General features: G+C 45.1%; 1 protein-coding gene across 1 annotated transcript in view; it reads left to right on the forward strand.

The window, feature by feature from the left end:
- The window catches only part of WNK2 (WNK lysine deficient protein kinase 2), a 146,848-nt gene that overhangs the window by 90,929 nt on the left and 28,624 nt on the right, over positions 1 to 27,295 (forward strand). The window contains exons 19-24 of the mRNA XM_068974352.1: positions 17,109 to 17,932; positions 18,115 to 18,184; positions 20,194 to 20,276; positions 20,373 to 21,064; positions 22,297 to 22,511; positions 23,388 to 23,576. Coding sequence (XP_068830453.1) covers positions 17,109 to 17,932; positions 18,115 to 18,184; positions 20,194 to 20,276; positions 20,373 to 21,064; positions 22,297 to 22,511; positions 23,388 to 23,576 — 2,073 coding nt within the window. The remainder of the gene's footprint in view (positions 1 to 17,108; positions 17,933 to 18,114; positions 18,185 to 20,193; positions 20,277 to 20,372; positions 21,065 to 22,296; positions 22,512 to 23,387; positions 23,577 to 27,295) is intronic.

Consider the following 27,295-nt stretch of genomic DNA (forward strand, 5'->3'; position numbering starts at 1 on the left):
CCCAACAGTCCCACAGCCTCTGTAGCTACCTGCAGTTGAGGACTCATACCGTCCTTGCCAATACTGACCTCAGCTGGTGAGCTGCACAGAGACTACAGTGCTGGGCCTGCCCTGCACCTGCAATCAACATACTCCATCCAACCAGCTTCCCTGTACCCACTGGAAGGTAAAGGTCTTCTCCACCAAAATCAGTTTGTAAGGTCTAGAAGAGATGAGTGATCCATCAAATACACAGACATCAACACAAAGTTACAAGAAACATGGAAAAAAGCAAGGAAACTTGACACCACCAAAAGGAGCAGAATAATTATTCAGTAACAGGCCACAAAGAATTGGAGATCTATGAGTTGCCATAGAATTCAAACTTAATTGTTTTAAAGAAACTTGGTGAGTTATAAGAGAACACATGTAGAGAACAAAATCGTGAAAACAATACACAAACAAAAATGAGAAGTTTAACAGAGAAACAGAAATGGTAAGAAGAACCAAGCAGAAATTCTGGAGCTGAAGAAATACAGTGAATGAGGTTTAAAAAAATGCAATAGAGATCAAGTCTGCCATATAGACTTGATCAAGCTGAAGACAGAATCTGTGAACTTGAAGATGAGTCATTTGAAATTATCAAGTCATAGAAGAAAAGGGAATGAAAAAAAGTGAAGAAAGCCTATGTGAATTATGGGGCTCCATCCAGTAACTAACATTGTCATTGTGGACATCCCCAGAGAAGAGAGGGAGAAAGGGCAGGAAACTTATTTTAAGAAATTTCCAGGAGGGAGGTTCAAGGGAGAGGGAACATACGTATACCTATGGCTGGATCATGTTGATGTATGGCTGAGACCAACACAATATTGTAAAGCAATTATCCTTCAATTAAAAATGAATTAAAGAAAAGAAATTCTCAAATCTAGGACAAGATCATGAACATCTGTGTCCATGAATCTCTTAAGTCCCTGTATAGATGTAACCCAAAGAAGATTTTTCGAAGATACATTATAATAAAGCTATCAAAAATCAAAGACAAAGAATTTTGAAAGCAGCAATTGGGAGAAAAAACCTTGTTTTATATGAAAAAAACTCTCAGCAGATTTCTCAGAAGAAACCTTGTAAGGCAGGAGAGGGTGGAATGATATATTCAAAATTCTGAAAGAAAAAGCTGATGACTAAGAATACTACTTCAACTGGCAAAGCTGTCATTCAGAAATGAAGGAGAAATAAAGACTTTACCCAAACAAACAAAAGTTGAGGGAGTTCATTACCACTGTACCTGCCTCATGAAAACACATGGAAGTATAAAATTCAGTGGTAAAAGTATATAGGATGTTATAACTATATTTTTATTTTAAGCCTCATGGTAGTCACAGACTAAATACCTATACATAAAAGATAAAGGAAATAAAGCATACCACTATAGAAAATCATCAGATCAGAAAGGAAGAAAGAGAGGAAGAAAGGAAGTGTGAAACAGAAAGCAAGAAGATGGCAATTAGTAAGTCCATATTTATCAATAATTACTTTAAATGAAAATGAATTAATGTCTCTAATCAAAATATAGAGTTGTTGTTCAATTGCTAAATTATGTCCTACTCTTTGGGACCCTGTGGAGTGCAGCATGCTTAGGCTTCCCTGTCCTTCACTGTCTCCCGGAGTTTACTCAAACTCCTGTCCATTTAATCGGCAATGCCATCCAACCATCTCATCCTGTGTTTCCCACTTCTCCTGCCCTCAATCCTTCCCAGCATCAAGATCTTACATGAATTGGCTCTTTGCATCAGGTGGCCAAGGTACAGAGTGGCTGAGTGAATTAAAAAATAAGACAAAACTATGTATGTTGTCTGCAGGAGATTCACTTCAACTTTAGTGGCATATATATCCTGAAAGTGAAGGATATATTACAGGCTGATGGAAACCAGTAGAGAGCAGGGGCAGTGTCATCAGACAAAATGGCTGTGAGTCAAAATCTGTAACAAGAGGCAATGAAAGTCATTCTATAATCAGTTTATCAAAAGGATATAGCAGTTGTAATTATGTATGTACTCAAGATGTGACCACCTACATATATGGAGCAAGTATTAACAGGTCTGCAGGCAGAAATAGATGTCTATGCACTAATAGTGGGGGACTTAAACTACTTCACTTTTAATAATGGATAGACCTTCCAGATGGAAAATCCATGAGAAAATATAAAACAAAAGGACCCTAGAACAAATGGACCTTAACAGGCATAAGCAGGACATTCTACTCAAAACAGCAGAGTACACATTCTTCTCAAGTGCGGGTGAAACATTCTCTAAGATAGATCGTTTGTTAGATTACAAAACAAGTCTTAACAAATTTAAGAAGACTGAAATCACATCAGGTTATTTTTCCAACCACAATGTCATGAAACTAGAAATCAACAGGAGGAAAGCTGGAAAATGTAAAAATACATGGAAATTAAGCAATGCATTTCTGAATAACAAATGGGTCAAAGAGGAAATTAAAAAGGAAATAAAAATATCTTGATATAAATGAAAATGGAAACACAACGTGCCAAAACTTAACATCATTCAGCAAAAGCAATTTTAAGAGGAAATTTATAGTTACAAAAACTTACATTGAGAGACAAGAAAGATCTCAAACTCTTTAATGTCACACCTCAAGGAACTAGTGAAAGGATGAACTTAGCCCAAAGTTAGCAGAAAGAAGGAAACAACAAAATTTAGAGTAGAAAGAGAGACTCGGAAGAAAAAGAAAAAAGAAAAGATCAATGAAACTAAGAGCTAGTTCTTGGAAAAGTTAAAGTCAGCAAACCTTTAGCTAGGCTAAGAAAATGAAATCTGAATTGAAAGGGGAGATGTTACATCTAATAATACAGAAATGAAAAGAATCATGAGAAAATACCATGAATAAGTACATACCAAAATATCAAATAACCTAGAAAAATGGATAAATTCCTAGAAACACACAGACTATCAAGACTGAATCATTAAGAATTAGAAAATCTGAATGGACCTGTAACTAATGAAGAAACTAAATCTGTAATCAAAAATCTCCTGACAAAGAAAAGTGCAGAACTGGAAAACTTCACTGGTGAATTCTATTAAACATTTAAAGAAGAATTAGCACAATCTTTCTTAAACTCTTTCAAAAAAAAAACTGAAAAGGAAGTAATACTTCTGACTCATTTTGCTAGCCAGCTTTACCCTGATACCAAAATTGGACAAGGATACTATAAGAAAACAGAGTTACAGCCCAGTATCCTTGATGGATCTGTATGACATTTATATACAAAAACTCTCAACAAAATACTACCAAACTGAATCAAGAGCACATTAAAAGAATCATACACTACAGTCATCTGGGATTTATTCCTGAGGTGCAAGGATGGCTCAACATAAGTAAATTAATAAATGTGATACAACACATTGACAGAATGAAGTAGAAAATCTTATGGTAATGGCCATAGATGAAGAAAAGATATTTGAAAAAATTTAAATTATTAAAAAAACTCAACAAATAGAGTGTAAAAGGAATGTACTTCAGCATAATGAAAGCTGTATATAATCAGCCCACGGATAACACCATACTGAATCATGAAAAGCTAAAGCTTTTCCTCTTAGTTTAAAAACAAGACAGGATTCATACTTTCATTACTTCTATTCAACGTCACCCTGGAAGTCCTAGCCAGAGCAGTTAGTCAAGAAGAAGAAATAGAGGGCATCCAAATCAGAAAGGAAGTAAAATTGTGTCTGTTTGCAGATGACATAATCTAATATACGCTTACTGCTTGGAAGAAAAGTTATGACCAACCTAGATAGCATATTCAAAAGCAGAGATATTACTTTGCCAACAAAGGTCCGTCTAGTCAAGGCTATGGTTTTTCCAGTGGTCATGTATGGATGTGAGAGTTGGACTGTGAAGAAGGCTGAGACCAAAGAATTGATGCTTTTGAACTGGTGTTGGAGAAGACTCCTGAGAGTCCCTTGGACTGCAAGGAGATCCAACCAGTCCATTCTGAAGGAGATCAGTCCTGGGTGTTCTTTGGAGGGAATGATGCTAAAGCTGAAACTCCAGTACTTTGGCCACCTCATGCTAAAAATTGACTCATTGGAAAAGACTCTGATGCTGGGAGGGATTGGGGGCAAGAGGAGAAGGGGACGACCAAGGATGAGATGGCTGGATGGCACCACCGACTCGATGGACATGAGTTTGAGTAAACTCTGAGAGTTGGTGATGGACGGAGGCCTGGCGTGCTCCGAGTCATGGGGTCGCAGAGTCGAACATGACTGAGGAACTGAACTGAAATGAACTGAATATACAGAAAACCTTAAAGACTCCATCAAAAAACTGTTAGAATTAATAAACCTAGTGAAGTTGCAGAATACAAAGTCAACATGCAGAAATCAATTTTATTTCTATAAACCAATCTGAAAAATAAACTAAGAAAGCAATCCCAATTATAGTAGCATCATACTGAGGAGTAAATTTTACCAGGAGATGAAAGCCATGTGTGCTGAAAACTATGAGACATTGATGAAAGAGATTGAAATAAATGGAACCATATCTTATGTTCTTTGATTGAAAGAATTAAATGCCTATACTACCCAAACTTATCTACAGATTCAATGCAATCTCCATCAAAATTCCAGTGTCATTTTTCACAGAAATAGAAAAATTCTAGAATTCATATGGAATCACAAAAAAAAGCCAAATAGCCAAAGCAGTTTTGAGAAAGAACAAAGTATATCATTTCATGACTTCAAACTATATTGTAAAGCTATGATAATCAAAACAGCATATGGTATTAACATAAAAATAGACACAGACCAGCAGAACAGAGAGCCCAGAATACACTCAAGTATATATGGTCAACTAATCTATGACAAGGGCACCATATGTACACAGTTGGGGGAAAGGTTAGTTTCTCCAATAAATGGTTCTGAGAAAACTGGACATCCAAATGGAGAAAAATGAAATCGGACATCTGTCTCACACCACCCACAAAAATCAACTTAAAATAGATTAAAGACTGAAACTTTAAAAATAGAACTGCCATATGTTCCAGCAGTCCCACTTCTGGATATTTATCCAAAGGGACTGAAATCACTGTTTCAAAGAGATAACTGCATCTCCATGTTCATGCAGCATTATCCATAGTAGCCAAGATATGAAAACAATCTTAAGTGTCACTAGTTGGATGGATCATGAAAACATGGCATATTCAGCCATAAAAAGAAGGGAATCCTGCCATTTGTGACAGCATGGATGAAATCACAGTCATTATACTAAGTAAAATAAGCCAAGCAGAGAAAGACAAATACTCCTTGATTTCAGTTGTGTGTGGAATTTGGGGGGAAAAAGTTGAGCTCATAGAACCAATGAGTGGAATGGTGATTTGCCAGAGGCACAGATTAAAGAAGCATATGATCATCTCAATGGATGGAGGAAAACATTTGATAAAAGTCAACATCTATTAATGACTTTAAATAATAGGAACATAAACATGAAAGTGCATTTGTTTAATCTGACAAAGGATATCTATTTTAAAAATAACAGCAAATATACTTAATGGTGATATGCTGCTTTGTTTTTTGTTTTTTTGAGATGGAGAGCAATATATAAAGATACTCATTATCACTATTTATTTCCAGTATCCTACTGGAGGTCCTCAATAGCCCAGTGTAGAGTAGAACATTGTAAATGGGTTCCCAGACCCAATACCAACTTTGTATGTGTGTGTAGACTTCCCCACACCAGCGAGCAATTCTCAGATGCCAGCAAGATGTCTGAGAATTCAACTCAATTCTGACACTTTCTACCTGGAGATAGAATCAGATTCCAGAGGTAAAGAGTTCAGTTCTACTGGACAACCCTCCACATTAGATGCCAGTCACAAGCCCAGGTTATTATCTGTGCATCTAACCAACTTGCTACAAACTGGAGTTTCCAACAGACATCCTCTAATTTAGGATGTCAATTCCAAGTTAAGGTTGTTTCTTGTACTTCTGAGTGACTGGGTATAAATCAGGGTTTCCCATGACCCTTTAATTTGCTTGAATTGCTCACAGAACTCAGAGAAACATGTGTTTTACTGGATCACTGATTTATTATCAGTTCAGTTCAGTTGCTGAGTCGTGTCCGACTCTTTGCAGCCCCATGAATCACAGCACTCCAGGCCTCCCTGTCCGTCACCATCTCCTGGAGTTCACTCAAACTCAGGTCCATCGAGTCAGTGATGCCATCCAGCCATCTCATCCTCTGTCATCCCCTTTTCCTCCTGCCCCCAATCCCTCCCAGCATCAGAGTCTTTTCCAATGAGTCATCTCTTCGCATGAGGATTATAAAAGTATAAGAATCAGTAGCCAGATGAACCGATATATAAGGCAAGACATTGGGAAATGGTGTGGAGCTTCTGTGCCTTTTCCAGGCTCACCACTCTCTCCAGTCTCCATGTGTTCAACTGAAATCTCTCTCAACCTTGTCCTGTAGAGATTTTATGGAGGCTTCATTCAGTTCAGTTCAGTTCAGTTCAGGTGCTCAGTCGTGTCTGACTCTTTGCGACCCCATGGACTGTAGCATGTCAGGCCTCCCTGTCCATCACCAACTCCCAGAGTTTACTCAAACTCATGTCCATCGAGTTGGTGATGCCATCCAACCATCTCATCCTCTGTCATCCCCTTTTCCTCCTGCCTTCTATCTCTCCCAGCGTCAGGGTCTTTTCCAATGAGTCAGTTCTTCGCATCAAGTGGCTAGAATATTGGAGTTTGACCTTCAGCATCAATCCTTCCAATGGATATTCAGGACTGATTTCCTTTAGGATGGAATGGTTGGATCTCCTTGCTGTCCAAGGGACTCTCAAGAGTCTTCTCCAACACCACAGTTCAAAAGCATCAATTCTTCGGTGCTCAGCTTTCTTTATAGACCAGTTCTTACATCCATACATGACTACTGGAAAAACCATAGCTTTGACTAGACGGACCTTTGTTGGCAAAGTAATGTCTCTGTTTTTTAATAAGCTGTGTAGGTTGATCAGAGAAGAGTGAAAAAGTTGGCCTAAAGCTCAACATTCAGAAAACTAAGATCATGGCATCTGGTCCCATCACTTCAAGGGAAATACATGTGGAAACAGTGTCAGACTTTAATTTTTTGGGCTCCAGAATCACTGCAGATGGTGACTGCAGCCATGAAATTAAAAGACGCTTACTCCTTGAAAGGAAAGTTATGACCAGCCTAGAAAGCATATTCAAAAGCAGAGACATTACTTTACCGACTAAGGTCCGTCTAGTCAAGGCTATGGTTTTTCCAGTAGTCCTGTATAGATGTGAGAGTTGGACTGTGAAAAAAGCTGATTGCTGGAGAATTGATGCTTTTGAACTGTGGTGTTGGAGAAGACTCTTGAGAGTCCCTTGGACTGCAAGGAGATCTAACCAGTCCATTCTAAAAGAGATCAGTCCTGGGTGTTCTTCGGAAGGAATGATGCTAAAGCTGAAACTCCAGTACTTTGACCACCTCATGCGAAGAGTTGACTCATTGGAAAAGACTCTGATGATGGGAGGGATTGGGGGCAGGAGGAGAAGGGGACAACAGAGGATGAGATGCCTGGATGGTATCACTGACTCTCTGGATGTGAGTTTGGGTGAACTCCGGGAGTTGGTGATGGACAGGGAGGCCTGGCGTGCTGCAATTCATGGGATCGCAAAGAGTCAGACAGTACTGAGCGACTGAACTGAACTGATGTTGGTCATAACTTTCCTTCCAAGGAGTAAGCGTCTTTTAATTTCATGGCTGCAGTCACCATCTGCAGTGATTTTGGAGCAGAAAAAAATAAAGTCTGTCACTGTTTCCCCATCTATTTGCCATGAAGTGATGGGACCAGATGCCATGATCTTAGTTTTCTGAATGTTGAGTTTTAAGCCAACTTTTTCACTCTCCTCTTTCATCAGGGGGCTCTTTAGTTCTTCGCTTTCTGCCATAAGAGTGGTGTCATCTGCACATCTGAGGTTATTGATATTTTCTCCTGGCAATCTTGATTCCAGCTTGTGCTTCATTCAGTCCAGCATTTCTCATGAGGTACTCTGCACATAAGTTAAATAAGCAGGGTGAGGCTTCATTACATAGGCACAATTGACTAAATCATTGGCCATTGGTGATTAATTCAACCTCCAACCTCTCTTCCCTCTTAATCAGGGGCTGGGACTGAAAGTTCTAACCCTCTGATCACATGGTTGGTTCTCTTGGCCCCCAGTCCCCACCCTTGGGTGGGACCCAAGTCATCTTCCGTGAAGCATTTTCAGGAACTGAGGGCAAGAGGCCAAATATTATACTTGTAATGTATAATTAATGCTTTTAATGGTCAGGAGAGTCCAAGGATTTGGGGAATCTGTGAGCCAGGAGGTATGGATGAACACCAAATACATGTTTTTCCTATAAATCACAAATATTGAAGACATGAAGCAGGAAGCGAGGGTGAGAGAAAACAGAGAGAAAGGGGAGGAGAAAAAAGCAGGAAAGAACAAAAGAGAGGAAGAAAAGCAATAATACCGAAGAAGCCCTGCTTTACACAGTGATATCTGCATTTCTACACATGAGACCCAGCATCACTCTCTTTTGTACCTTCCAGGTGATTCCAATCTGCAGTTATCGTTAAGAGCCATGCCCTGTCCAGTTTTTGTAAATATTTAAAGAAGTGTCATAGTGCTGGCGCAATAGCTTAATTTTTCATGTGAAGTAAATACATTTATCTCAAAACAAAGTTTTCTGAAGCAGAGTTTTGCTTGTCTGAGTTTGTACCAGCTAAAAGTAGGCTTCCTTTTTTTTTTTTTCCCCCGAAGTGAAATCAGGGATCATTTATTCAGCTTCTTTTAAAAACATGTAATCACTGTTTCCCCAGGCCTGTGGCAAAAACTAATGTCTGCCTTTTTTCAGGCAACTTCATAATTCCGTGTTCCCAAAACTTTTTATCTTTTTGAGCAAGAATTCTTTCAGGTGTCTTTTACAGTCTTCCAGGGAGTTGGAATTTTTCCATTAAGAGAATTTGCAAAACTTAAATAAACAAAAATCCGGTGAAGTGTCTGGTCAATACAGCAGATGAATCAGAACTTGCCAGCCAAGCTGTAACAGTTTTTGCCTGGTCATCAAAGAAGCATTCAGTCTTGTGTTATACTAATGGAAGATGATGCGTTTTCTGTTGACTAATTTTGGACGCTTTTCATCAAGTGCTGCTTTCAGTTGGTCTAATTGGGAGCAGTACTTGTTGGAATTAATTGTTTGGTTTTCCTGAAGGAGCTTGCAAATAGAGGACTCCCTTCCAGTTCTACTGTATACACGACATCACCTTCTTTGGATGAAGACTGGCCTTCGGTTTTGTTGGTGGTGGTGGTTCATTTCACTTGCCCCACGATCTCTCCCATTCTATATTGTTTCACAGAATCTACTTTTCATCACCCTTCACAATTTGTTTTTAAAATGGAATGTTTTTCTTGCATTTCAATAGAGGATCACATGTAGACTTATGGTCAAGAGGGTTTTTGTGGGTTTTTTTTTTTTTTTGGCTTAACTTATGAGACTTCCCTGGTGGCTCAGACGGCAAAGGGTCTGTCTACAATGCGGAGACCTGGGTTCGATCCCTGGGTCGGGAAGATCCGCTGGAGAAGGAAATGGCAATCCACTCCAGTACTATTGCTTGGAAAATCCCATGGACAGAGGAGCCTGGTAGGCTACAGTCCATGGGGTTGCAAAGGGTCAGACACGACTGAGCGATGTTCCTGACGTTCCTGATATGGAACCCAAATATCAAAGCTATTAACATAACCAAGCTGGTACAAATGATTTTCATTGCTTGATTTGGATAGTTTGAGTGTGTTGGCTTGTCTCCCATGTGGTATAACATTGATCTCAGTTAATGTCTCAATTTGATTGCTATCAATTTCAGCTGGTCTACCCAACCACAGGGCATTGTCTGGTATTGGTTTCTGTGATAGTTTATCATGGGAAATTGAATATAGTTCCCTGTACTATATAATGGGACCTTGTTGTTTATCCATTCTATATATAATAGTTTGCATCTGCTAATCTCAAACTCTCAATCCACCCTCCTTCAGTCCCCTTACTCTTTGGCAACCACAAATATGTTATCTATATCTGTGAGTTCATTTCTGTTTTGTAGATAAATGCATTTGTGTTATATGTTATATTTTAAGTTATTTATTTATGTATTTTTGGCTGTGCTGGGTCTTTGTTGCTGAGCATGAGCTTTAGTTGCAGAGAGCAGGGGCTCCTCTTTGGTGTAGGTGTGTGGGCTTCAGCAATTGGCGGCACGTGGACTCTAAAGTGTGGGGGCATGTAGGATCTTCCCAGACCAGGGATCGAACCTGTGTCCCCTGCATTGGCAGGTGGATTCTCAACCACTGGACCAACAGGGAAGCCCCTGTGTTATATTTCAGATTCTACATATAAATGATATTATATGGTATTTGTCCTTCTGTTTCTAACTTAAACTTCACTTAATAATAATCTCTAGTTCTATCCACGTTGCTGCAAATGGCATTGCTTTGTTCTTTTTATGGCTAAGTAGTATTTGCATATATATCTCACATCTTCTTTATCTATTCATCTGTTGAAGGACATCTAAGTTGTTTCCATGTATCGGTGATTATGAATAATGCTGCTATGAACAGGGGTACATGTGTCTTTTTGAATTATAGGTTTTTTCCAGATACATGCTGGATCATATGGCAACTCTATTTTTAGCTTTTTGAGGAACCTCCATACATGTTTTTCATAGTGGCTGCACCACCTTACATTCTCACCAACAGTGTAGGAGCGTTCTTTTCTTTATGTCCTCTCCAGCGTTTATTATTTGTAGACTTTCAAGGCTGGCTATTCTGACTGGTGTGAGGTGGTACCTCATATGGTTTTGATTTCCATTTCTCTAATAATTAGTGATGTCGACCATCTTTTTATATGACTGTTGTTGGCCTGTACTTTTTTTCTTTTGTAAATGTATCTTTCTGAGTATCAGGGTGTAATGGTGGCCTCTTAGAATGAATTTGGGAATGATCCCTCCTCTTCAGTTTTGGGGATAGTTTGGGAAGGCTAGGTATTAGCTCTTCTTTATATGGTAGAATTTTGTCTGTGAAGTCATCTGTCTGGTTCTGGACTTTTGTCTGTTGGGAGTTTTTTGATGACAAATTCAATTTCACTACTACTTAACTGTCTTTTCCAACTGTCTATTTATTTCTGATTCAGTCTTAGAAGATTGTGTGTTTCTAGGGTTTTTATCCATTTATTCTAGGCTGTCCAGTTGTTCCTGTATGATTTTTTTGTATATCTTTGATATTGGTTTTATTATTTCTTCTTTCATTTCTTATTTTGAGTCCTCTCTCTTTTTCTTAATGAGCCTGGATAAAGATATCAATTTTATCCTAAAAAAAAAAGAAGCAGCAAATGCTGGGTCTTGTTTTCATTGATTATTCTATTGTTGAAGTGGGGTTTTTTGTGTTTTTTTTTGGTCTCTATTTTATTCTTCTCTGATCTTTATTATTTCTTTTCTTCTGCTGACTTTGGGCTTTGTTATTTGATTCCTTTAGACAGTAGCCAATGTTGTTTATTTGAGATTTTTCTTCCTTTTTGAGGTAGGCCTTTATTGCTTCCCTCTTAGAACTTCCCTTTTCTGTGTCACATAGATTTTGGAAATTTGTGCTTTTATTTTCATTTCTCCAAATGTTTTCTGATAACCTCTTTGATTTCTTCATTGACCCATTGTTTTTATAATGTCATACTATTTAGTCTCCATGCTTTTGTTTTTTTCTCCATTTTTCTTCCTGTAATAAGTCCCAAAAGTGGAAAGTGGAAAAGTGAAAGTGTTAGTTGCTCAGTCATGTTCGACTCTTTGCAACCAGATGGACTATAGCCCACCAGGGTCCTCTATCCATATAATTTTCCAGGCAAGAATATGGGAGTGGGTAGCCATTCCCTCTCCAGAAGATTTTCCCAACCCAGGGATCAAACCCAGGTCTCCTGCATTACAGGCAGATTCCTTACTCTCTAAGCCACCAGGAAGCCCAAGTTTCATACTATTATTGTCAGAAAAAAATGCTTGATGTAATTTCTGTCCTCTAAAGCTTTTGAGACTTGTTTTGTGGCCAAGCATTTGATCTGTCCTGGAGAATGTTCCACATGCACTTGAAGAGAATGTATATTCTGCTGTTTTTAGATGGAATGTCTTACAGGTATATAAAAAGTCCAACTGGTCTAATGTTAAGACAACTGTTTCCTTATTGGTTTTCTGTCTGTATGATTTCTCCCTTGATATAAGTGAAGTGTTATAATCATCTGTTCTTATTCTATTGTCAATTTTTCCTTTTTCTGACTGTTAATATTTACTTTCCATATTTAGGTGCACCTGCATTTGTTTTTGTTCAGTTGCTAAGTCATGTCTGACTCTTTGTGACCCCATGGAGTGTAGGCTTCTCTGTCTTCCCCCATCTCCCAGAGTTTGTTCAAATTCATGTCCATCAAGTTAGTGATGCTGTCTAACAGTTCTGTCCTGTGATGTCTTCAGCATCAGGATCTTTTCCAGTGAGTCAGCTCTTTGCATCAGGTGGCCAAAGTATTGGGGCTTCAGCAACAGTCCATCCAATGAATATTCAGGGATGATTTCCTTTAGGATTGACTAGTTTGATCTCCCTGCTGTGCAGGGGACTTTCAACAGTCTTCTCCAGCACCGCAGTTTGAAAACTTTTCACACTTAGTCTTTTTTATGGTCACTTCAGTACATGACTACGAGGAAAACCATAGCTTTGACTATACGGACATTTGTTGGCAAAGTGATGTCTCTGCTTTTAATATGCTGTCTAGGTTCATTGTAACTTTTCTTCCAAGGAGCAAGCATCTTTTAATTTCATGGCTTGTAGTCACTGTCCACACTGATTTTGGAGCCCAAGAAGATAAAATCTGCCACCGTTTGCAAATTTCCCCTTCTATTTGCCATGAAGTGATGGGACTATATGGGACCTGGTATCTTAGTTTTTTAAGTGTTGACTTTTAAGCCAGCTTTTTCACTCTCCTTTTTCACCCTCATCAAGAGGCTCTTTAGTTCTGCTTCATTTTCTGCCATTAGCGTGGTATCATCTGCATATCTGAGGTTGTTGATATTCCTCCCATCAGTCTTGATTCAGTTTTTGTAATTCATCCAGCCTGACATTTCACATGATGCACTCTGCACAGAACTTAAATAAACAGGGTGACAATATACTTCTTTCCCAGTTTTGAACCAGTCAGTTGTCCCATGTTCAGTTCTAACTGTTGCTTCTCGACTTGTATCCAGTTTTCTCAGGAGACTGGTAAGGTGGTCTGGTATTCCTGTCTCTTTAAGAATTTTCCACAGTTTGTTGTGAGCCACACAGTCAAAGGCTTTAGTGTAGTCAATATATTACATATATATTGTGCATATATATTAAAGAATGTTATATTCTCTTCTGGTATTGATCACTTTATCAGTATATAATGGCCTTCTTTGTCTTTTTTATAGACTTTCTCTTAAAGTCTATTTTGTAAAATAGGAGTATTGCTACCAGCTTTCTTGTCATTTTCATTTTTGTGAAATATCTCCTTCCATCCCCTCACTTGTAGTCTGTGTGTCTTTAACTCAAAGAGAGTCTCTCGAATAAATGGTCTTGTTTTTTATCCAGTCATCTCCTCTATGTCTTCTGATTGGAACATTTAGTCCATTGACATTTAAAGTGATTATATGTAGGTATGTACATATTGCTATTCTGTTACTTGTTTTCTGGGTCATTTTTTTCATTCTGTGTTCTTTTCATCTTCTTTTAGTTTCTTTCCTTGTGGTTTGATTGTTTTGTTTAGTGGTATGCTTGTGTTATTTTCTCCCTATTTTTGTGTGTCTACTGTAGGATTCTGATTTGTGGTTGCCATGGGGTTCATATGAGTGAGTGAAGTCACTCAGTCATGTCCAACTCTTTGCAATCCCGTGGACTGTAGCCTACCAGGCTTCTCAGTCCATGGGATTTTCCAGGCAAGAGTACTGGAGTGGGTTGCCATTTCCTTCTCTAGAGGATCTTCCCAACCCAGGGATCGAACCCAGGTCTCCCACATTGTAGGCAGACACATTACCCTCTGAGCCATATGTTGACCTAAATATCTATTTATTTTAATCTGGTCATTTAAGTCATTTAAGTTCAAGCACATTCTTAAAAATCTCCATTATTTTACTCCTCTCCCCCACATTTTGTGAGTGTTTTGTTTTTCGTTTTTTTGGCTGTGCCACGCAGCATGCAGGATCTTATTTCCTCGAACCAGGGATTGAACCTGTGCCTCCTGCAGTAGAACCATGGAATCTTAACCACTGGACCACCAGTGGAGTCACCACATTTTGTGTTTTTTTATGTCATATTTTACATCTCCATGTATATCCCTTAACTGTTTATTGTAGTTATAGTCAACTTTCTAATTTTTGTCTTTTAATCTTATATAAGCATTTGATCCACGGTCTTTGCTGTATATACTGTGTATTTTCCTTTACTGGTGGGATTTTCCCTTCCTATAAATTCTTTCCTTTTGTTGTATGCCGTTTTTTCCACTTGGAGAAGACTATCTAAGACTTCCTTTAAAGTTGGGTTAAATATGAACTTTAAGTTTTTCCTTATCTGAGAAGTTCTTTAGCTGTCTTTTAATTTTGAATGATAATCTGGTTGGGTAGATTATCCTAAATTTTAGATTTTTCCTTTTTAGCACTATGGGTATGTCATGCCATTCCCTTGTGGCTGTAAAGTTTCTGCAGAAAAATCAGCTGATGGACTTATGAGTGTCTCTTTATATGTTACTCTTTGTTTTTCTCTTGCTGCCTTCAGATTCTCTCTTTGTCTTTAACATTTACCATTTTAATTATGGTAGGTCTTGGTGTATATGTTCAGTTTGGGACACTCTGTGTTTACCGTACGTGGGCATCTATTTTTCTTCAGGTGCAGAGAGTTTTCAGGCATAGTTTCATCAAATACATTTTTTTTTACCCTTTTCTCCTTTGGAACCTCAATAATGCAAATGTTAGTATGCTTGATATTGTCCTAGAGGTCCCTTAACTTATTCTCATTTTTTAATATTCTTTTTCTGTTCTGATTGGGTGGTTTCCATTATTCTGTCTCCCAGCTCTCTTGGGCATTTTTCTGTATCACTTACTCTGCTGTTAAACCTTTCTGGTATTTTTTCATTTCAGTTGTATTTTATGACTTTATTTTTTGTATTTTCTACTTCTTTGTTAAAATTTTCACTGTGTTCATCTATTGTCTTCCTTAGTTCACTGAGGATTCTTTTACTAAGGCTTTGAACTCTTTCTGGTAAATTATTCATCTCTGTTTTATTATTTATTTTTTCAGGGGTTTTTCTCCTTTTTTCATATGAAAGAAGTCCCTGTGTCTTCTCATTTTGCTTAGCGTCTGTTTTCTCTATGAAATCAGGTGAAACGGTTACCCGTCTTGGTCTTAAAGGGTTGCGCTTGTATGGGAGCACCTCTGTTCAGTCTGTCTTTGCCCAGTGGCTTTGGTGGGAGAACTGGATCTGAAGTAAGCAGGGTCATATCTTTTCCCAGAGTGTGCGGGCTGGTATCACCTTGATGGTAGGTAGGATTGGAGATGGAGAGGCTAGAGGCAGAGCCAGGTATGATCTGGGGCTTCTTGTATGCTCATTGGTCATCACAGCCCTATCAAGGGTGGGGTCTGGTCCCAAAGTCTAGAGCAGAATCCCTGAGGGTGGAGTTCAAGCTGCCTCCTTTCCCTCTGAGTATGTGCTCCCCACTCTCCTGACAATGAAATGTTTGTTCCAGTGGAGATCTGAGCTAGAGCAAGAGGATCTGAGTGGTGCCTGGTATAGGCCAGTGTGTGTGCTTGTACTGTGCCTGCACACCAATCAGAGCTCCAGTCTGTCCTGATCTGCTGCTTCTGTGAACACCAGTAATGGCTGTCCCACCCCACCCCCGACCAGATGCAGGGCTGGGTGAGAGCCAGCTCTGTCTCCCACAAATGCACGTTTTCCTCCAGTGTAGCAGCCTTTGACCTAGTGGGGAGCTGTGCTGAAGCTCCTGGTGCTGGAGTGGGTCCTCAGAGTGGCCTAGGGCATGCCTTGGATCAGTTGCAGGAAACTGACCAGAGTCCCAGGCACTTTCAATCTGCTTCCTCTGTTTTGCTCCTAGGAGTACACACTCTTGACAAGCAAATTCTAGGTTTCTTACAGCCCTCCTGGTTTTTAAATCCCACTGGTCCCACTGGTTTTCAAATCAACCAAGGGGACTCATCTTCTCGGTGTCAGACCCCAGGGATGGGATGTCTAACATGTGGTTCATACCACTCACTCCTCAGGAAGGATCTCCAAGCCCATGTAATCCCCCTTCTGTGTCCCCTTCTAGGGGCATCAGTTCTGACCTGATCACTTTCTACCCGATTCAGTGTCGATCTTTACAGCCTTGATTGTACAAAAGGCCTCCTGCCAGTCTTCAGTTTGATTTTAGTGACAATTGTTCCACCTGTGATATATTTTTGATGTGTTCACAGAGGGTGGTGAACACGTTGTCCTTCAACTCTTTCATCTTGATCTCTCTCTGGGCCGAGCTTCTGATCTTACCAAAGCATGGTGTCTGGCTTATGAGAAGTTACTGTTCTCTCCAGGGCAGGAGAATGTGTACTGCTTGCTACTTAAGACTTTATAATTTTATTTACAGTTTTGTGGAATGGGCCAGTGCAAGGGTCATAAGAGCTGTTTTTATGGAGCTCGCCTGGCACATGGGGGCATGGAAAGACAGTCAACAGACAGGGATAGGTTATGCCTGATGGCTAAGTGCTACAGAAAAATCAGAAGGAAGGTGGGATGTGCTAGTGCGGCTGAATGGGACACTTTTGGAACACAACCTGAGGTGGGAAGCAGGGTCGCAGGAAGATGTGTGCAAGGAGTCTCAGGCCGGAGCTAGCACATGTGTGAAGTTGGCATGTCGGAGAAAAGCAGAAGAGGACTGGTATATAGAGCACTACCAGCCCAAAGAAGGCATCTTTTTAGCTAGCAAAGTGCCAGGTGAATAGGACCAGAATAGGTTAGTATAGAGGCATTTTTCCTATTTCTTCTAGATTCAGCACCCTCTAAAGACCAGCTATCCTCCAAGGAGAAACCCAGCTTCTCAACTGATCTGCAGCTTCTGAGCCAAGCAGGCCCCAGGGACCTTCCTGGTGGCGCACCAGCCCCTTTGGTGCCGTCATCCCCTCCCGTGACTGCTCTGTCCCAAGACATGGCCCCACCAGCTGCCAGTCCTAAGCTGGAGCCAGCAACGGGGCCTGCCATGCAGGCAGGGGGCCCAGGAACCCCTCAGGGGCCAGCCAGTGAGCATAAGACTCCCTGGCCACTAATGGAGACTCTTGATGCTCACCTTGTTGCACAGTCCCCTGACATGGGCCGAGGGCCTTGTGCCCCACCTTTGGAGGCCCCCCTTCACCCCATGGGTCTGGGGGATCCTGCCTTAGCCAGAGAGCCCATCACCAAGGGGGAGCCCCTGTCAGCTTTGGCCCCCACATCTGCTGCCCCTGGTGGGGCCCCTCAGCCCACTGTGAGCCAGCCCCTTCCCCCACTCCCCACTGTGGTAGGAGCAATCAGTCTGGCCACTCCCCAGCTCCCCAGTCCCCCGCTGGCACCCACCGCCCCTCCTCAGCCACCTTCAGCCTTGGAATCAGATGGAGAAGGGCCGCCCCCAAGGGTGGGCTTTGTGGACAGCACCATCAAGAGCCTGGATGAGAAGCTGAGGACTCTGCTCTACCAGGAGCACGTGCCCACCTCCTCAGCCTCGGCCGGGACCCCTGTGGAGGCAGGTGACCGAGACATCACCCTGGAACTCCCAAGAGGGGATGAGCCCCGTACAGAGGCCTCTGGGGGCAGTCTGGCCCTACTGCCCCAGCCTGCGGTGAGTACTGCCCGAGGCACTGTCTCCTGGCAATTCATGTCTGACCCACCCACACGTGTTTTGGTTGAGTTGCCTAGGGAGAAGGAGTCCATCCTTTGAACTGGAGGAGAAGATATGCAGTTTTGCTACAGAGATGTTAGCAAGTAAGGCTCACAGCTCTTTTTTTCTGTTTCTTTCTTCAGTTGGAAAAGTCAGAAATGGCCCCTGGATTAGAGGTCACACTGGAGCAGTCCGTGTCCTCGTCAGTGACAGGTAACAAGCCATAGGGTTACCAGCCTTCCTTACTTTGAAACATTCTGCTCCTTTACCCTTCATCCCCACAGCATCTTGGGTGGGACCCAGATGTGGCAGAAGCAGTTCTAGCACAAACCATGTGTTCACACTCCAAGAGAAAGCCCTCTGTGGAAATGGGTAAAAGCCCTATTGACTGGGTATTGGGATCTTAACAGGGCCTGTCTGGCTCCCCAGTGCTCTCAGCATATTCTGGTGGATACCCCTAGCTCCTCTTTCCATAGGAGGTTATAAGGTGACTGTGGTTATTTTGGACAGAATGCAGGGCTGGGGCTGGGGAGTTCCAACAGGTCTGTGGAAGCTGCCGGGCTAGAGCCATCCGTGAAGTTCTGAAACAGGATTTCTTCAGTACTTTCTTTGAGTATTGTGCATCTCTGCAGGAATTCTTGCTGTAGTTCTCATTTCACTTCTTCTAAGTCACGTCCATCGTGTCCAACTCTGTGCGACCCCACAGAAGGCAGCCCACCAGGCTCCCGTCCTTGAGATTCTGCAGGCAAGAACACTGGAGTGGGTTGCCATTTCCTTCTCCAGTGCATGAAAGTGAAAAGTGATAGTGAAGTCTACCTGAACACATATGTTTTAGCACAAGGGAGTTGGTCTGATCTAAGGTGTTGGTTCTTTCTCGGCCTGGAATTTCTTGAGAGATGGGCAAGATAAGGATCCAGCTGACCTTGTAATGGGACCATGGGTGTATCAGTGGCAAGAACAGTCTTCCCAGACCACAGAACAAGGGGAGTGGACCGTTGGATTCTGTGGCTGGACCCCAGGACACTGCATTCTTATAGATGCCACAACTTTAGAGGGGTGGGGCTTCTGGGATTGGGGTCAGAAGGCGTAACATATGATGTTTACCTGGGGAAGATAAGGATCATGGGATGAAGCAGGAGTGGGCTGGGCAAGGGAGAAGGTGAGAGATTGTACCTGAGTGCCCGCTCCATCTCCTTTTGCCTTCTTTCTGTGAGTTGTGTACCATGGGCAGCCACCTTATGCAGCATCAGTGCCTTCGAGTGCCGGAGCCTTCCAGAGTATGGAACTGACAGGGAAACTCTTAAGAGATAGATTCTAGTTTGGAAAAGGTCAATTTTTCTGGCTGTCAGAGCTGATCAGAAATAGAGTGCAGTTGGTAATGAGCCTCCTGTCCTCAGAGGTGTGCAAAGCAAGATTGGATGATCTTCACCATAGTCGTGTAGGGAGGAGTATTATGTATTGCCTAGAGTTCGGGCTGCATGACAGATGGATCTGGGTCTTCTCAGGAATCTGCAGGGGCAGCCCACCAGCCTGGCTGGAGGCTCTTTCAGCCCCTGTCATGCCTCCCCCAATCCCCTGTGCATGGCAGCATGTCAATTCAGCTCAGGCTAACACACAGCTCTGGTTTTCTTTGCTATGTGCAGGTCCCAGCTCAGGCCAGGCTTCCACACATCAGCTCCTTCTGCTTCTATTGTTTACTCTTCACAGCAACCTGGGAAGGCTGGTCAAATGTATCATCTGTAGATGGGGAAATGGGACAGTCTCAGATGACAGGGACCTTCCATAGACTTTGGAGCAGCAGGATTAGGAGTCAGCCTAATTGTTCTGATTTTCCTGGGCCTCATAAGAGCCTTTTATCATCAGAACATGCTGGGGAGAGAGAAGGCAATGCCGTCAGGTGAGACAAGGCACATCAGGGGTATAGAGAGGACAGGTGAGGCAGGCGATGGTAATGAGGTGCGTGGAAGGCCTGGCTGTGCCTGAGGGTCTCGAGCAGGGGTCTTCAGGGATCTGGGTAGTATTGGGCTGATGTCTCCCCCCTTTTCTGGATCACAGGGCATCTCCTGTGAAGTGATGGGGTTAGGATGTCAGTAGTTTCTCTTTTCCAGCTGCACACACCGCTTCTCACTGCCACTCCCTTTCTCTTCTGGATGGCTGCTTTTGGGTCATTCCTGCCTTTGTTCTTTGCACCAGCCTGAGTAATGGTTTTAACGTTTCTACAGCTGAATCATCTTTGAGCCACACGCTTGGCCGTGAGGGAGCACAGGTGGCCTCAGATTTGCTCGCAGCACCCAGTGCCCCCCAGGTAAGAAGTTTTCTCCAGTGAGATGCTCAGTGGGTTGGCGGGCTTGCTCTCTGATGGTGTTTGCGTGGAATCTTTTCCTTTCCACTGTTTCCCAAGGATGTCCCTGCTTCTGCCATCCCTGCCCATCTGGAGCCCACAGACCGGACCAGCAGGGTCCCTGGGGAAACCTTGGCCGAGTCCATGCAGAGCTGCCCGGGGACCCTGATTGAGGGTGGCCAGGACAGCCATCCCCAGCCTCACAGCACTCTGGTATCAGGATCCCCTCCGAAGTGGCCAGGGCAGCAGGATGGCAGCTCACCAGCCAAAACCGTGGGCCGGTTCTCAGTGGTCAGCACCCAGGATGAGTGGACTCTGGCCTCCCCCAATAGCCTGCGGTACTCAGCCCCACCTGACGTTTACCTGGACGAGGCTCCCTGCAGCCCAGACATGAAGCTGGCTGTGCGGCGGGCACAGACGGCCTCCTCCATCGAGGTCGGCATGGAAGAGCCCATGTCCAGTGACTCTGGGGACGAGTCCCCTCGCAGGAGGCCTTCTGTGCAGAAGCATGCCTCCCTGCCCAGCAGCAGTGGTGGTGTGGCCAGTGACTTTGTGAAGAAGGCCGCTGCCTTCCTGCAGAGGTCCTCTCGGGCTGGCTCCCCAGGCCTGGAGACACCCAGCAGGATGGGCGTGAAGGTCCCCACCATCAGCGTGACTTCCTTCCACTCCCAGTCATCCTACATCAGCAGTGACAACGACTCAGAGATTGAGGATGCTGATATCAGGAAAGAGCTGCAGAGTCTTCGAGAGAAGTAGGTCCTGTGGAACAGGTCAGGTCTGGGCTATGGTGTCAGGGGAAGTGTCTGGCAGCTGAAGTCCACGTCCTGCCATGTGCACTTTGAGCTGCTTGGGCTGGGTGACAGGGCAGAGGCAGTGTCCCTGCCATCAGATCTGGTCCCTAGTCTCTGGGGCCCACACCTCCCCTCCTTCAGTCTCACACATAGGCCTTGATCGCACTTGCTCTCTCCCCCTGCAAGTTTACCTGCTCCTGCTGTGGTCAGGGTCACTGAGATACAGCTAAGCCATAAAATCTCCTTCAGGACAAGAGGGCCCCACACTTTAGTTACTAAGGTCAGGAGAGGCTGGAATCCTTGGGAAGGAGTGGCTATGGGTTCTTGGAGTGGGCCCAGAAATGGAGATGTGGGCAGGAGAAGCCCGTGCTCTCTCCTGCTCTTGGCTGTGCAGAGAGGGCCCCAGCCTTAGCTGCATGCTCCCTGAGGAAGGCCAACTGGGACCACCCAGCCCTTTCCTAGACTTTCCTAGAAACTGTCCTTGCCCACAGTCAGTGATTCCACTCAAGTCTTAACAGCAGCTTCCCACCCATGTGACCTGGCATCTCGACTCTGTTCTCAGGAATAGTGTTGCTTGTGGGGTCAGCTTTAGCTGGAAGCTCTCCTGGGCACAGCTGGAGCCCCAGGGCCCTGGGTAATAAGATATTTTCTGTAGACTCGCTTGTACAGGCTTCTCTCCTCTGAGAGGCCTCTTGTGCTGTGTTCCCTCACATGGAGGAAGTAACACTTATTTGCCTGATAAGCTAAGGCAGCCTTCCAATTCTGAGCCCTGATTATTTGTTTCTTCACCCATGTTTATGAGTAGGGTTTGTATTGTAAGCATAAATGTGAGAAGTTGTTCATATCCTCCCCTGGTATCCGCCCCCCCCCCAAAAAAAAAAACAAAAACGCAGCAAGGTTACAAGTCTGGATATGTCGGAAAACTTGAATATCTTAGGCTGGTCTTCATGCAGCTCTGTTGTTGGGTGAGTTGATGCCAGAGGTCTCAGTGATACTCCCATTTGGCTTAGGTGTAAACAGAAGGTGATGTTTAAATGCCCTTGTGTCCCCTGTGCATGGCTTGTCTGCCCAGCCTACCCTGCAGGCTCTACTCCTCATACCCATCCTACCAGTCCTGGGCTCTCCTAGAGGGACCTCATGTTGGAAACGACCAGAATGCCCACCTGGCTTCCCTCTTCCTTTCCCTCCTACAGGCATCTGAAGGAGATCTCAGAGCTACAAAGTCAGCAGAAACAGGAGATTGAGGCCCTGTACCGCCGCCTAGGCAAGCCGCTACCCCCCAATTTAGGCCTCTTCCACACGGCCCCACCCATCGGCCGCCGGAGAAAGACCAGCAAGAGCAAGCTGAAGGCGGGGAAGTTGCTGAGCCCCCTGGTGCAGCAGCTCAAGGTCGTGGCCTCCAGCACAGGTTGGCCCAGGGCCCTCCTAGCCACCCTCAGACGTGGGAGCTGGGCAGATGGGAGGCAGGCACTAGGCCTTGGAAGAGTGCTTCTTGAATCTCCTTTCATTGGAGCAAGGAAGCGTCTTCAGGCCTGAGAGAGCCAAGGCCTCCACCCCTCCTGCCAGGAGGGAAGAACCAGAGTCCCAGCTGCCTGTGGGTTGCAGTGTGCTCCTCCCTGCAGAGTGCTGCCCGGGCAGGGGTCTGCTTCCTCTGATCCCATTTCTCAGATGTATGTCAGCCCCTGACAGTGGGGGTTGAGCAGCTGCCTTGGGTGAGGGAGAGGATGATAGGGACCCTCCCTGCTCCCCAGCCTTTAACCACAATGCCCAGGCACTAAGAGTACACACCCCAAGCCCCCACACTCTGGGGTGGGGACCCAGTGAGCTGAAAGCCCCAAATGCACCAGGTGGGAAGCCAGCAGTGAGCTGACCTTAAGCCTTCCCTCTCCATGTTGCAGGTAACCTGCAGGATACACACCCAAGAATTTCTAAGACTACCCAAAATTACATGAATTCCATATCAATTCCTAAAGCTAACATGAGACTTCAGAGACTTAGGAAATCCACGGGTCCCCTTTGAGCCCACGTGTACATCTGCAGATGGGCCGTGGTTCTTTCACAGTGTTTGCACAACGTAGGTTAGCACCAGTGGAAACAATGATCATTTTCTTCGATCTTCCTGACAACTGCACATGGGTGATCCAGCAATGAACCCATTGCCTGTAGGGACTCAGCTTCCCCAAGGTCACCCAGCAAAGAGCAGGGAGGATAGATGTGGCCTGAGCTGGCTGGTCTGTCCTGTGGTGCCTCATCGTGCCTGTCACCCCTTCTCCCCCCAACCCAGGTCACTTGTCAGACTGCAGCAGAGCCCCTCCTGCTAAGGACCCTGCCCAAGCTGGGGCAGGGCCCACAGCAGCTTCAGACCCATGTGGGAAGGCAGTTCAGACTCAGCAGCCTTGCTCCGTGCGGGCCTCCCTGTCTGCAGACATCTGCTCCGGCTTGGCCAGTGATGGAGGCGGAGCGCATGGCCCAGGTGATTCCCAGCTCGCCCGTCTCCGAGCATGTGCTAGCCTCATAGGGCCCGTGTGGCATAGAGGGGACATGAGCTGTGGCCAAGGCTGCCGACAGCCTCTTAAGGAAAAAAAAAAAACGTTAGATGTAGATTTTGAATGAGAAAAGTGGATGGCCTGCCCATCATCAAGTCTTGCTGTAAGCGGCTCAGAGGGAGGTGCGCTTTGCAAGAGCCGGCCTGGGGAAGGCGCCAGGACCACTGAGGTCAGATGTGGCATCTGCTGTGAGCTCTGCGCCAGTTCCCAGGCACTGGCCCACCCCCACCCTACCCCACTCCCCACTAAACATGGGTCCTTCCGTCAGGAGGGCCAGTTGGGGGGACGAGGGCACAGCTCTCGAGCTGGGAGATTGGCCTTGAGGAGGAAATGCTCGTCACCGCTGCCGTGGATGCAGCGGCTACGCGATGAGGTGCTCCACCCCCACCATCTCTCTCCAGAGAAGTCGTGGTGACCGCTGCCGGTGCCCACCCCCCACCCTGCCCCGCACGCTCTCCTGGGGTCCGCTTCTCTTCCGCTCCAACATCGCCTCCTTTCCATTATGTGATCAGTGGCTGTGGTCCTCTGGGCTGGGCTAGGTGGAGCCGTGGATGCTAAGTGAAGAGGCTGATGTGGCTGGTGGTGTGTAGGAGGAATCCCAGAGACTGTACTTGATGCCTGTCTCTTTGTTTTCTTCCCTCTATATTCATTTGCAGGCTGGACGGTTTACCACCCAACGTCTGAGAGAGTGACCTATAAGTCTAGTAGCAAACCTCGCGCTCGATTCCTCAGTGGACCCGTGTCTGTGTCCATCTGTCTGTATTTGTTCTTTTGTATTTTATCACCTCCTGGCCCTTGGTTTCTCCCCTGCCCCTCCCTGTCTTCATTATCTTCCATACATTTTGTAGGACACCTTACCCTACCCCCATTGAAATCATGTACTTGATATAAAAAATGGAACCCCGTCCATGCCCACCCTTCTAGCCCCAGAAAGCGCCAGTGCATGCTCTTGGCTGGCTCATGCCTGGACACCAAAAGCATGTGCAGTGGTTTGCCCACTCTCAGCCTCTGGCGCTCTGCCCCAGGCCCCAAGGTGCTCTGCATTTCTTTTGTCACTCGTTTGTTTAGTGTTTTTTTTTTTTTCTTTTTTTATGTTGGACGTAGTTTTATTTCTGTTGCAATCGTGGCAGATTTACACGTCCGCTGTCCCCAGTTCCAGCGACAACAAAAAGACAACCCCGGCCTTCTCTAGACGCATGGTGTGTTTCACACGTGTCTGGACTCTGAAGACATGCATGTAGCGAGCCGAGACAGTTCTAGAAGGTCACTGGAGGGTGTAACTTCTGTACAAGGGCCGTATCACAACATCCAGTACTGTTAACCCACTGCCCCACTCCCTGCATGTGGAAATGCTGAGAGAACGTGCTCCAGCTAGGATGCCCCAGTACCACCCACCCCCCCATTCTTGTTACATCAGGCATCTCTGTCCCTGAGAGATTCCAAGCCTCCTGCTGTGCCCCTCTGTGTGGGCCCGGCCCCTCCTGGCCTTCTCTCTAGCTGGAGCACTTTACTTGGTGTATTTCCCTCTCATCTCACCGACCTCAGAGATGAAGTCAATTATTCAGTTCCCCAAAGCTCTGCTAAATCAAAACTCAAGTCCCAGTCCTCATCTGCCTCCCTGGAACACACTGCTCATACCCAGGGACTCCGTGTCCAGGAATGGCACATCTGCTCAGGCTGTCCAAAATCGTTTTCATCCTTCAGACCAATTGGCCAATGATTCAGAAGCTGTGAGGTTTTCAGGTTTTTGTTTTTCAACAGAAGCGTTAAGCTTTTTTACCCATTGGATTGTACATGCTGGTTTAGGTCCTCTGGCTTTTGCTGGTACAATAAAGATACATTGTGCTTGCTGGGATCTGAGGCCACATCCATGGCAGGCATCCATCAGAGTTCAGTGTCCATCCCCATCAGAGTGACTTTGGCACCCTCCCCAGGAGGGCCAGGTCAGAGGCATAAGACTGTGTAGAAATGCGCAGGAACTGCCCAGTGCCCCTTGTCTGCTAACAGCCCCCACCCCACCCCCGTTTCTGCTCAGGCGTCTTGGGTCTGCAGGTTAGTTGCCAAGTTTAGTAGGGGGCTGGGAGCCTGCATGCATCCTGGCCCCCCACTCACCTCGCACATCACCCACTAGTCCTCTTTCTTCTGCCTGTGTGTGCCTGGCTCTCGCCTGGGAAGCTGTGGTGAGGGCACCTGCCCCCTAGGCATCTCCAGGCATCTCCTAGTCAGACAAATGTGTGTATCACTGCTTGAGGGTGGCCAGCCAGGAGTGGGAAGCAGATTAGAGCAGGGCATTTGGGGTAAAAGTGTGAATGAAGAGTACCATGTGGCCCCTGAGGTCCTTGCCAGGCTACCTTTCTACTCAGGTGGTTCTACTCTTTTTTTAAGGGTTTTCATTTATATCATTATTAATTATTGTTTCAAGATAAAAAAAATTATTTGAGGCTCGGTAGGGACAAAGGGTTTATGTTTTCCTTCTGTGCTTGTGTGTGTGGCTAGGAAGAAAGAAATATGTGTGGTATGGCTTGGTGGCAAATGGGGAGCTGGCCTACGTAGATTGATTACAGGTGGTGGTACATGCTGGCCTATAAGGCTTTATTTCCTCCAATGCCATGAATCCAATAATGCTGCCTGTTTTCACACAGTGGCCCTTTTAGGCATACCATGGCTAAGCTCAGAGAAGGCAATGGCACCCCACTCCAGTATGCTTGCCTGGAAAATCCCGTGGATGGAGGAGCCTGGTAGGCTGCAGTCCATGGGGTCGCTAAGAGTCAGACACGACTGAGCAACTTCACTTTCACCTTTCACTTTCATGCATTGGAGAAGGAAATGGCAACCCACTCCAGTGTTCTTGCCTGGAGAATCCCAGGGACGGCGGAGCCTGGTGGGCTGCCGTCTATGGGGTCACACAGAGTCGGACAGGACTGACGCGACTTAGCAGCAGCAGCAGCAGCATGGCTGAGCTCCTAGTCTTGGGGCCCCAACGTGGCCCCCACATGCTCTGGGGTTGCTGGTCAGGAGGGTATACTGTGGGTTCCTGCCCTGGACCCGCTCACTGCAGCCTCCAGCTGAGCCATGTGAAGGTTGAGCCTGTGCCCCTGCCACTGCCACTCTAACGGGGTGGGATACCCCAGGACTGCCCATCCTGTCCCATGTGTGCCGGCATTTGCTGAGCCCTGCAGGGGGTTCTCTTGGACCTGTAGTCTGCCGGTTTCTGGGTGACCACAGAGCCTTTTGCTCTGAGAGGAGACTGAGCATATGCCTCAGTGAGAGACCAGAGGGACATATTTAGGGCTGGCTTCAGCCCCTGAAGGCTGAGAGGCAGGGGGACTTCGGGTTGGCTGCAAGGGCAGAGGGAGCTTGAGCTTGGGTGCTAAGGGCCGTGGCTCTGGGGTTGTGGGGGCAACTGGTCCAGCCCAGAGCTGGAGGTAAAGCCAAGAGCATGTTTTCAGTTTGTACAGGAGACAGGACTCTAGGAAAATAAAACCTGTGTTAAGCTTTGAAGTGCACAAAGAGGGTCCCAGCTTCCATGAAGCTTGGAGAAGATAAGAGGGGCTAGAGATGGGTGGGGGCACCTGGGGTGGAGCTGCAGGCAGCTTTGGGAGGTGGGGAGGTAACTTGAGGTGGCCAAGTAGCCATGCCCAGGATG

This window comes from Capricornis sumatraensis, chromosome 6 (genome assembly GCF_032405125.1).
Source record: "Capricornis sumatraensis isolate serow.1 chromosome 6, serow.2, whole genome shotgun sequence".
NCBI classification, from domain to species: domain Eukaryota; kingdom Metazoa; phylum Chordata; class Mammalia; order Artiodactyla; family Bovidae; genus Capricornis; species Capricornis sumatraensis.